At 36.8% G+C, this 12,308-nt stretch overlaps 1 protein-coding gene across 1 annotated transcript in view; it reads right to left on the bottom strand.

Annotated features, from left to right (window-relative positions):
• The window catches only part of HPSE2 (heparanase 2 (inactive)), a 792,879-nt gene that overhangs the window by 686,266 nt on the left and 94,305 nt on the right, over positions 1 to 12,308 (bottom strand). Inside the window, exon 3 of the mRNA XM_050805712.1 lies at positions 3,797 to 3,958. Within this exon, the coding sequence (XP_050661669.1) occupies positions 3,797 to 3,958 (162 nt within the window). The remainder of the gene's footprint in view (positions 1 to 3,796; positions 3,959 to 12,308) is intronic.

Consider the following 12,308-nt stretch of genomic DNA (forward strand, 5'->3'; position numbering starts at 1 on the left):
AGATGACTTTCCCAACACAAATAAATTTTTAGAAATTTGACCTCATTTCAGGATCATTCACTATGCTTTACATGCAATCCAGAATGCTGCACACATATGATATTCCTTGCCCTCTAGGAGTTTATGTTCTAAACAAAATCCTAGAAATGTTATTTCCCCATAAGGTTGACTTAACTTTTATGTTTTTCATTTGATTACAGCACAAAGATCTACCTCAAAAGTTCAATTTATACCTCAAGGGGAGGGAGCAAGATTAAGGGAGACAACTGAATTCAAACCCATAAAAGTTATTTAATACATGTCAATATTATACCTAAAAAGTAGTCTTCTGGCTGGGTGCAGTGGCTCATGCCTGTAATCCCAGCACTTTGGGAGGCCAGGGCGGGCAGATCACAAGGTCAGGAGTTTGAGACCAGCCTGGCCAATATGGTGAAACCCCATCTCTACTAAAAATACAAAAATTAGCTGAGCGTGGTGGCATTCACCTGTAGCTACTCCGGAGGCTGAGGCAGAAGAATCGCTTGAACCCAGGAGATGGAGGTTGCAATGAGTGGAGATTATGCCACTGCACTCCAGCCTGGGTGACAGAGTAAGACTCTGTCTTAAAAAAAAAAAAAAAAATAGTCTTCTAATGAATTCATTATTTACCCAGCAGAACATTTTCAACAAATCTATAGAGCATTGTTATATTAGGAATCATGAGAGCACAAAGAACACAGCTGATTCTTGTTCTTTTTTTAAAGTCTCCTACCCAATTCTCCCTCTCATTAGCCACTCGTTGAGTGACATGCACAATAACAACACTCTCCAGCTCAAGAAACTGCAGGACAAACATATACGCCCCCATAGGTGAGTCAGTGGGAAAAGTGCAGTACATGACTCATCACCATTTAAAACAGTTCCATCACTGATGCTCTACTGGAATTACTCCATCATCTCCCTGTAACCTTAGAGTTTACTTTAAAAACCCTCTAGGCTAGGCAAGGCTAACATTATTTCCAGTATCATGTAAACCATTGACATGAAAACATTAAGACAAGTTTAAAACTATGCAAAAAATATATTAAAAGAATCTACTGTTCTACAAATATAATGCAATAAGGAATACTTCAACAAGGTATATACATTAAATTTTATTAGTTTTTATTATTTCCATTAACTGGGCTATCCCTAACAATTATAGAGTTGTTTTCTTTTATTAAATGGTTAAAAGACCTTCAAAGCTAGAATACAATTTGCCCTTATCTGGAGTAAAGGAGTGGCTATTTAAGAGTGATCATTAGCTGTAATGTAGAATATGAAGCCATGCCTCTCCCACCAACAGCTGACAGGCTCATCAGGTAACAGTGGAACATCAAAGAATGAGGACTTGCTTGTGAGGTGGAACTCAACAACTATCATTTTTAACATGCTTTTAACCATCAACACTCGATCACTTAATTTTTGTTACTATACCAATATTTTAGTTGTCCCATTTTTAAAATAAAGGATATACCAGTAACTGACCAGAAAACAATTACTATATACCCATACATATGAAATTCTATAAATAACTGGTGGGTAGAGGAGAAAGATGTAAAAAGTGATCCTTTCTGAGATTGTAGAGGCCCAGTTTCCTCATTGTGTTCCCACATAAATACTTTCATTGCAGATATTTCAAGTGTTATGCCAGACTTATACAGAAAGAAATCCTGGAGTATGTGTTCTGAATGTGTTGGTAAAGAAAGTCACTTCATTTGAGAGGTCCCTGCCCCTTCAACCTCACCCTTCTTACCAATATACATTCATCACTGAAAAGGGAAATATTTACAAAAGTTAGTTTAGTTATGTTTAAATATTATGTTTAGCTGTCTGGAGACCATGTTCTCAAGATTTATACAAGAAATCAAGGATTAAACTTCATAACAATTAGAAAACCACACTGTGTAAAATCAAAGACTTAGTTAAAGGAAATTAAAATAGTTTTACCATTGGTGTTAAACTGAAACGGCTCCATCTCTTCCCAACACCTGGAACCAAAACCTTTTGAACTTTCATGTAAACAAACCAGGACATGCAAAATGCTCTGTCTGCAGTAAGGTACCACCTCTGCACAGGCATTTGGGTGAAAAATGTGGAAAATGCCTGAGGACTCTTTGAAGCAGCTTAGTAGAAGTGAGAGCAGGAAAGAGGCTCTTCTCTAGGGTAAGTTTGTTTAGTAGAAAGTAAGCAAGTTGTCAGGGTAAAAGTTGACAATGTTGATTCCAACAGTTTGAACTGCGAATAAACATCCAAAGGGATTATGTTACTGAGAATTAGAAGAGATTCCACTAAACTCAATAGAACACTTGCGTTTTCAAAGATAATATGCCTCCAAGCCATACTCTGGAGCCTCGGTTTAGGGGTTAGAATTACCCTAAGCCCTTTCTATGCCACATTAAAGAACACAAGGTCTGACCCCTCTAACAAGTGCCTAAATATATTAGAATAAAGATGGAATAAAAATATTTCATTTCCACTCATTGAGTTGGAAAATATTACACACACACACACACATATTTATAAACACACATGCACACATACATATGAGGTTGACTGAAAAAACCTGAAGAAACATCTATGCTCTTCCCAAACATCTAAACTTAAACCCAGTTTCACTAACCAATTTAGGGAAATACACGCATTGGCCATAAATCACTTTTAAGTTTTCCCTTCTTAATGACCTACCAAGGAGCATAAAACAGGGCCTATACTTATGAAATCCATAATCCCCTTCTCTGCTCACCAAAGCCACGTTTAAGTCTGGCTTTCATCTCATGCTGTTGGGTTTTTCACCAGGTACAAGATGAAAAGCTGGAAGAGTCTCTTACTTTTCTAAAAGCAAAACAATTTGGTTGCCACTCAGCAATTCCTGGTGACATGCCAAGAAGCCTGTAAAAAAAAAAGTTAAAGTTTTCCTAACTTAGAGCTTACAAAAATAAGTGTGAGATGTTCATAGCATGTCAGACAATCCATCTTTTTATTTTTTAATGTTCATAAACAAGGGAAAACACATACTTTTGATTTTTTTATTTGGATCAATATAATGTAGATCTGCCTTATGTGGTCTCAAGAAAATGGAGGTAACTTGGACTGCTCTTCTGAGTTCATCTCAAATCCTTAATGATTCTCACATAATATTCTGCTATTACAATCTTTTCCAAAGCCTGACAAAAGCACGCAGCTCGTTTGCTCATTACCAGCAAGTTTGCAAGCAGCCCTGAAGAAAGTTGATTCTCCTTGCAGCCCTGACACATATTTGCTTTCCTCCTAGAACCAAGGATGTAAGGGAGCATGACTCAGTCTCATAGCCTCTTTGCTCTTAAAAAGAAAATCAAATTCCCTAGATATTTCCAAACTCCACCAAGAATAGAACATTCTCTGCTCTGCCTGAAGACCATTATCTCTTTTACATTTCATCTTTATATTCACTGGGTTCACAGAAAGGGCATACACGGAAAGCGGAAAATAGCTGCTTCTTAAAAGACACCAAATTTAGTATTCTCTCAAATCTACTAGCACACATCTAGAAAGTCACATTTTTAAAGGTTTCATTAGGTTTTCATTGGTTCTGTGTTTTGAGAAGAAAACACATGCGGAATCACCCATAACTTCAAACCAAAACATATTTGCAAACTATAAGGAATATTTGTAATAGAGAGACAAGTCATTACAATTTAAACAGTGATATAGTAGGTGTAGACAGACAGATGTGTACCCCAAATAATAAGTTACTAACTGAATGCTCTAAGATTTCAACCAACTCCAATTGCCTTACCTGTTAATATGAGATTACTGTAAGTATTGGAGAATTGCTCCTTTAGAAGAACCAGATGCATCTGAGCTGCCTTCTCCCTTTGGAGCTCCAGCATAACATCAGGGTGCTGGGCAATCTTGCAGCCTTTCTGTTTATCTAAGGCAACATCACTTCGAACAATGTCTACAAAAAGAAAGAAAGAAGGCAGGCAGCAAAAACTAAAACAAAACAAAAAATAATACACATCAAAGTCTTGTTTCACCCAAAATGACAGAATTAATAAGCTACCAACATTTTTATTAGCCTAAAAAGATGCATAAGTAATCAATCAGAAGGCTCTCCAACTCCATGACATATCCTGAAAGTTCCTCTGGTCATTTCCAAATTCTTGGGAGATCTATCTGTTCCTTAGCTCTCTCTGACATCATTTAAGATTCTCACTCCTCAATTCTCCTTCCCAACTCACCTTCAGGACTTATTTACCTCCTGGGGCCTTTTCTTAAGATATCTTACCATTTTCCATGTGAAAAAGTATTATAATGCAATTTTGAATACTAGTAACTATGAAGGTCATTCTCTCTACCTCATGCTAAAGACCAGGTGATAGCTCCAGCATGTGTATTTAGGATACTTGGTCTATCTTTAAATTCACCTGCCAGCCAGCCTACTCAGCTCAAGTTAGAGCTGCCGATCTATGGCTCACCTGGTCAGGGTTTTTCTGCTATTTTTCATGTACCTCGAGTAAAATAGTTTAATTCTGACTCAGTAATCATTTTTTCAATCCAGAAATATTTTTTGAGTCACTGAAGAGAGCACAGGAGGTCTGGAGTCATGGCAGATCTGCCTTTTCCCCAATTATTTTCCCATACTGCTTTTTATACTTCAGTATGATTTTCATTCAAAGCAGATGTAGTCTCCAGAAAACAGCTTCCTCAAAAAGAAAAAATCACACAGAATGCTTTGGCCGGGTGCGGTGGCTCACGCCTGTAATCCCAGCACTTTGGGAGGCCAAGGCGGGCAGACCACGAGGTCAGGAGTTCAAGACCAGCCTGACCAATATGGTGAAACCCTGTCTCTACTAAAAATACAAAAAACTAGCCAGGCATGGTGGCATGCACCTGTAGTCCCAGCTACCTGGGAGATTGAGGCAGGAGAAGCGCTTAACCCAGGAGGCGGAGGTTGCAGTGAGCCGAGATTGCACCACTGCACTCCACTCTACCCTGGGCAATACAGGGAGACTCTGTCAAAAAAAAAAAAAAAAAAAAAAGAATGCTTCCCAATTAGCAGGAAGCTCTCATGCCCTAAAGTTATTTATTAATTTTTTACAAATTAAAATATAATTCAACTGACTATCACAGGTATAAATGATACCATCAGCAGTAATCTAGGTGGCAACTCCAAAAATTTGCAAGTTTTGCATAACAAAACTGAAGAATTTTAATGGAGCTAAAAATTAACTGCTTGGCCACTTTTGACACCAATGATTTTGGAAAGAACAAAACTAATGCCCACATTAATGGTACTAAAAGGAAAGCTATATTCAGTAACACTTAAGAGAAAACAGGGCATATGGCAAAAAGGGTGGAACACTGTTCTGGAGAAGTAGTCTTTTCTTTCAGATTTCTAAAAGAAAAGCCCAGGTATAAATACAAACCCATGACTATGAGGGTTAGGATGTGTGGCACACGAAGATAAGCCAGATGTGAAAATACTCCTCACTAACTCTTAGATTAAAACAGGAGAGCTGAGTAGAATTAATGCAGTATTTATGCCTAAACATGTATATACCAATTTCTTGAATACGGGTAATAAAGTGAACTCATTTAACAAATAACTAGTCTCACAGATTTTCTGAGACTTAAATACAAAAATTGGATAAATTAGTTTAAGAATATACTAGATTTTAAGACAATTCAATAGAAGTCAAGAGGAATAATACAGTTTACATTTATATAAATTATATTCTATAAAACTTTTTGGATTACATCATCTAATTAGATCCTTCCAAAAATCCTATCAAAGTAAATGGCAGACATTGTTGACTGGCTGACCCGAACCCTAAACACAATCCCTTCTCCCTTGCCTTCATCTATTATAGAGACCGAAAGGCTACACTATACAATTTCCCAGCTTTCCTCGCAGAAAAGGGTAGTCATGTAACATGGTTCTGGAAAATGAGCTGCAGGCAGACATCTTAAAGGGGGACTTCCTTTGTCAGATTAAAAGAGAGAGCCTCACTAAGAGAAACTCAGTTTTTCCCTTTAGTCCTTTAGTCCCTCCTATTCTCTATGTCTGAAACATAGATATGAAGCCCAGAGTTCTAGTAGCCACTTTGTAGCCTTGAGTCAAGAAGCAAGAGTAGGGGTCAGGCACAGTGGCTAACGCCTGTAATCCCAGCACTTTGGGAGGCTGAGGCAGGTGGATTACTTGAGGTCAGGAGTTCAAGACCAGCCTGGCAACACAGTGAAACCCCATCTCTATTAAAAATAAAAAATTAGCTGGGCGTGGTGGCACATGACTGCAGTTTCAGCTACTCAGAAGGCTGAGGCAGGAGAATTGCTTGAACCAGGGAGGCGGAGGTTGCAGTGAGCCGAGATCGTGCCACTGCACTCCAGCCTGGGCAACAGAGTGAGGCTCCATCTCAAAAAAAAAAAAAAGAAGAAGAAGAAGAAGCAAGAAGGTAAAGGATTACACACTAAAGGTGTTGAACAGAAAAGCGGAAAGAGCTGAAGTCCCTAACGTCTTTACTAACTTACCATAGCTATGCTAAACTGCCTATCTCTTAATTTCTTGTCATATGAGACAAATATACTATTTATGTAAGTCATTAATAGTCAGTTACTTGTTTTTAAAATTTTAACCTGTTGTATAATCCTAAATGATAAAGAACACCATTATAACGTCTATCTTAAATACGAGGTAACTGAGGTCCACAAAGCTTGACTTGCACAAGTTCACATAACCGGGTCAGTCCTCAAATCCAGGGATGTTCAAAGCCAATTTCTGTGCTCTTTCCAGAGCTCCTATATGAAACTCATGAGCTTAATAGTAGAATTACATTAAACAATAAAAGGAGGAACTAAAAAGAAAAACTGAATTATACTATTACAATGGTATTCCATAGACTGTCCATGTGGAAAAGAAATATGGATGATGCTTTCTCAGAAAAGATTATAAAACTTGTATCAAAACACACTATAAAAAGTGAAGGAGAGTTTCAATTATCCTGATATCTTCTGATATAAGTCTAATTTGAAGAGTAGAATACCAACTAAACTCCCTATTTCCTATCTAATAAATATATTGCTCAGAATGCAGCAGAAGCAACAATTACAACCGATATCCTCAATATCATTCCAACAAGAACCTTGAAATAAAGTGACTACATTACCTTCATATTAATAACAGTAAGAAAAGAAAACTGTGAACATGGCCAAATGTATGTCCTAAACTTTAGAAAAGCAGATTTCAAAAATATTTAGGGAAAAAATAGATATGCTGTATCTAAAGTATGGATTCCTTATTCAACTCTAATCTGTTTGAAATTGTATCAATGACTAGATAAACACAAAGCAAAGATACTTACTAAAGAAGCACATGGTAATATATCTGGAAGAAGAGTTAGTATCATATATGACACACTCAAAATTCAAAATTATCTTGGAAATCTAAAAACTTATGCTGAAATCCCAAAAATGGAAGTTAAAGACATGAACACAAAGTCCGACATTTATACTGAAAATTAATGACATAAGATTTAAGATGGGAAAGCCAGACCAAACAGAAGCTTATATACTTAAGATCTTATTAAGATTTGTAGGCTTTGGTTGAATACCAGCTTAATATAAGTCGGTGCTATGATATTGCTGCCAAAATGATTAATGCAATCTTAGTCTAAATTAACAGAACCAAAACATGCAGAATAAAGGAGGCAACACAGCTATGCTACATTCCATGCCTACCAAGTGCAGCACAGTCAAGAGTTTGGAGTCAAGCAGACCTCTGTTCAAATCCTGGCTTGGTACTCGCTTATTAGTTACAAAAGTGGCAGACAAAATACCTTTCTAAGTTTCCATTTCTTTATCTACTGTTGTACAGATACACAAAAGGCATTGCACTATGCATATAATAAGAGCACAATGAAGAGTACCTATAATTATTTTTCTAATTAGTATCCTGCTTATGGTATTATATATTTCCAGCTATAATAGTCTCAGATGAATCCTGATAATCTAGAGTACATCCAAAGAAAAGTACAAATATGGAAAATAATGTTGATCTTTTAAAACAGCTGAAACAATGATACAATGGACTTTGGGGACTCGGAAGGAAGGGCAAGAGTCAGGTGACGAATGGAAGACTGTATACTGGGAATAGTGTATACTGCTTGGGTGATGGGTGCACCAAAATCTCTGAAATCACCACTAAATAACTTATGCATGTAACCAAACACCACCTGTTCTGCAAAACTATTGAAATTTTTAAAATAAATAAATACATACATATATATATATATACACAAAATAAAATAAAACAAAATAGCTGAAACTGAGCCTGGCAAACAAAGAGCCAAAGATGACTTGCTTTCAACTATACAGAAGAAATAGTTGACTGATTCTGTGTCAATCCAAAAAGCCAAACATTATGGGAGTACGCAAAAAACAAACCTACTGTTCAGTTCCATGTGAGAAAACTTTTTTAACAACAGAAGCTGTCAAATAAGGAAAAGGACTACTTCATGAAGGAGTAAGTTTCCCATCCCTGGAGATATTCAAGCAGAGAATGGGTGACCCAGGCATAATGAAGCAATTTCAATACAGATATTAAAACCTGCCAGATACAAGATTAGATACTTTCACCTATATTATGTGAGGCAATATAGCAGGATGGTTAAAAAGCACAGGTTTTGAATTCAAATATATACAAGTTTGGATCCCTCTAGTACTAATATCTGAGAGCTCTTGGACAAACCACTAAATCTCTCAATGCCTTTCCTAACAAAGAAGGGAATTTCCTTTTTTAGAAACATGAAAATACCAATAGTTTAATTGTAATGAACTTATCACAGTAATAGAGACATATTAGGCATTCAACAAGTGCCATATGTTTCAGTGGTTGTCAATAATAACATCACATTGTAATATCAGAAAGTTATTACTGGAGGATAGTATTTTTTAGGTCATTTCAACACTTTTATGGTTCCAAAAAAATGTGTGCTTTTCTTGTGTCTTTATCAGACATAATACAAAGAATAAAGACTCAAAGCCAGAAAACTTAGATATACATTTAACTAATTTACCAAATAATCATAAAACTCTAAACTAAAAATTAAAAACCCTATGCTTATTTTTTTTTCCTGGTATACCAAACTGGGGAGTTGCTGGCCTGGATTATCTCTAAGCCTCTTTATTCCCCCTGCCAGTTCTTCCCTCTTATAGATATTCTTTGTTGTTATGTAATGAAAGTAGTTCCAAACTTGAGTCCAAATATCAAGCTATCCATACGCCTCTTCCCATCTCCCCTTATGATCCTTACCCTAGTATACAATTCAAGGATGCCAAACTACCCAATACATACTCTGACAGATGCAACAAAGGAGTGGGCATCTAGCACCAAAGTTGATGCACTAGAATCCATTTATTGTCTATAATTATTTCTGGATATCTAGGTACAAAAGCATTTGTATTTTTGTTTATTCTTTCTTCCACACCTTTTCCATAAACTAACCAGTTAGTAACCCACAGCAGTGCTAGCCTAAGGTAGCGGTTCTGGTTGAGACAAATGACAGACTGGCAGACCAGCCAAACAAAAAAATTTTTAAGACAGTGTCTTCCTCTGTCACCCAGGCTGGAGTGCAGTGGCATGATCATAGCCCACCACAGCCTCGAACTCCTAGGCTCAAGCAATCCTCCCACCTTAGTGTCCCAAACAGTCAGAACTACAGGGACACACCACCATACCTGGCTAATTTTTTAAAATTTTGTGTAGAGATGAAATCTCACTATCTTTCCTAGGCTGGTCTCAAACTCCTTGTCTCAAACAATCCCCCTGCCTCAGCCTCCCAAAGTGCTGGGATTACAGGAATGAGCCACCACATCTGGCCTAGCTAAACACTTTAATAGAAAGACCCTGGCACTTCAGGAGACATAAAATGAGCTATACATGCTTTCCACACAAGCTTGGCTGACTAGCAGGCTATGTGCACATGCAAGGGAGCCCCAACATAGGCTAAGTTCTTCACACATAACTGGCTAATGGGGAGGCTATGCACAAACATGGGAGAGACCCAAGAGATCAGGAGGAAAGAATAAAGTGAAAAAGACCGAAAAAATGCCACAAAACTTAATGTGTTTATCAATCCACAAAGAAATCCATCAGCTCAAAGTAAAAACATTAAGGGTCCAAAATGTTTGAAACATCCTCTGAACAGTCATTGGCTGATCACTAAGCTATGCAGACTCAGAGGCAAACCCTAGGAAACCAAGTTAAAAAATAAAAATAAAAATTTTAAAAACTGTAAAAAAATATCAGTAACAGCACAACAAAAAGATATTAAGTCCACATAACTTACTAAAAAACAAAGAAAACACAAAACAACAATTGTCAGGGAAAAAAAAGAACTACTTTGATCACAAAACAACAAAGATCAGCAAGAGGGGAATGCTATAGATTGGCTATAATCTATCTAAAATAGCCAGTTTCCAATAAAATATTACAAGCCATGCAAAAAAATAGGAAAGTGTAAACCACATTTAGGGTGGGGGGAAGCAGTCAATAGAACTAATTCTGTATGGACCCAGCAGAAAAAAATTCTTAAAAAGATATGTGTTTTTAAAATTACAAAGAAGCCACGTTTAAACAATTAAAAAGTTACAATGATTCAATAAGTAGGGGACCAAGATTAAAAAATAGAAACTTTATTTTTAAAAAGAACTAAATGAATATTCTAGAGTTGAAAAGTAGAGTCACTGAAATGAAAACTACACTAGATAGGCTTAACAGCAGATTTGAGAAAGGAGCAGGAAAAAAATCCGAGAACTTAAAGACAGATGAATAGAAATGACCTAACCTGAAAAACAAAGAGAAAAAAGACCAAGGAAAAATGACCACAGCCTCAGAGAATTATGGGACTACATGAAGCAATCAAACATATGCATAATGGGAGTCCTACAAGGAGAGGAAAAATAAAGGGCAGAATTGTTTGAAGAGATAATGACCAAAAATATTCAAAATTTGATAAAAATCATTAATCCACAGATTCAAGAAGTACAACAAACCTCAAGTACAAGTACAACAAAACTCAGCACAAAGATATCCACATCTAGATACATTATAATAAAAATGTTAAAAGCCCAAGATAAAATCTTAAAAGTAGGGAGGAAAAAAACTAATCCATAAAGGGGACAAACAATACAATTAATGGCTGACTTCCAATTTGAAACAATGCGGACTAAAAAGCAGTAGAATGGCAATTACAAAGTGCTAAAAGTAACAGCAAGACCCTGTCTCCTAAAAATAAATAAATAAATAAAGGAAAAAATTAGCCAGACATGATGGCATGCACTTACAATCCCAGCTATTCAGGAAGCTGAAACAGGAGGATTGCTTGAGCTCAGGAGTTTGAGGTTGCAGTTACCTATGACAGCACCACTGCACTCCAACTTGGGCAACAGAGTTAGACCCTATCTCATAAATAAATACTGCTAAAATAAAACTTCTGACAATCAATAATTCTATGTTCAGCAAAACTATCATTCAAAAATGAAGGCAAATTAAAGTCATCTCCATATTTTTTTTAAAAAGAGGCCAGGCCTGGTGGCTCATGCTTGTAACCCCAGCACTTTGGGAGGTCGAGGCAGGCAGATCACGAGGTCAGGAGATGAAGACCATCCTAGCTAACACGATGAAACCCTGTCTCTACTAAAAATACAAAAAATTAGCCAGATGTGGTGGTGGGCACCTGTAGTCCCAGCTACTTGGGAGGCTGAGGCAGGAGAATGGCGTGAACCTGAGAGGCGGAGCTTGCAGTGAGCCGAGATCACGCCACTGCACTTCAGCCTGGGCGACACAGCGAGACTCCATCTCAAAAAAAAAAAAAAAAAAGACTGAGAGAATTTGTTGCTAGCAGACCTGCAACACAAGAAATATTAAAGGAAGTGCTTCAGGTTAAAAGGCAATGATATCAAGTAATAACTCAAATACACAGGAAGAAATGAAATACACTAGAAATTGTAAATATGTAAATAAACAAAAATCCTTTTCTCTTTTACATGTTTTAAAAACTCGTAAGATTATATAAAGAAGAAAATGTTTTAGTTATACCATATATAGATGTATAGTAATATAAAGAACAAAATTAACACAATAGAAAGAATAAGAAAAGAAGCTGAATTTGAGTAAAGTCATTGTAATTTATAAGAATTAAGTAGGAGTTGAGGAGGGCGGAGCAAGATGTCCGAATAGGAACAGCTCCAGTCTCCAGCTCCCAGCGAGAGCGACACAGAAGACCGGTGATTTCTGCATTTTCAACTGA

Source organism: Macaca thibetana, chromosome 9 (genome assembly GCF_024542745.1).
Source record: "Macaca thibetana thibetana isolate TM-01 chromosome 9, ASM2454274v1, whole genome shotgun sequence".
NCBI lineage: Eukaryota > Metazoa > Chordata > Mammalia > Primates > Cercopithecidae > Macaca > Macaca thibetana.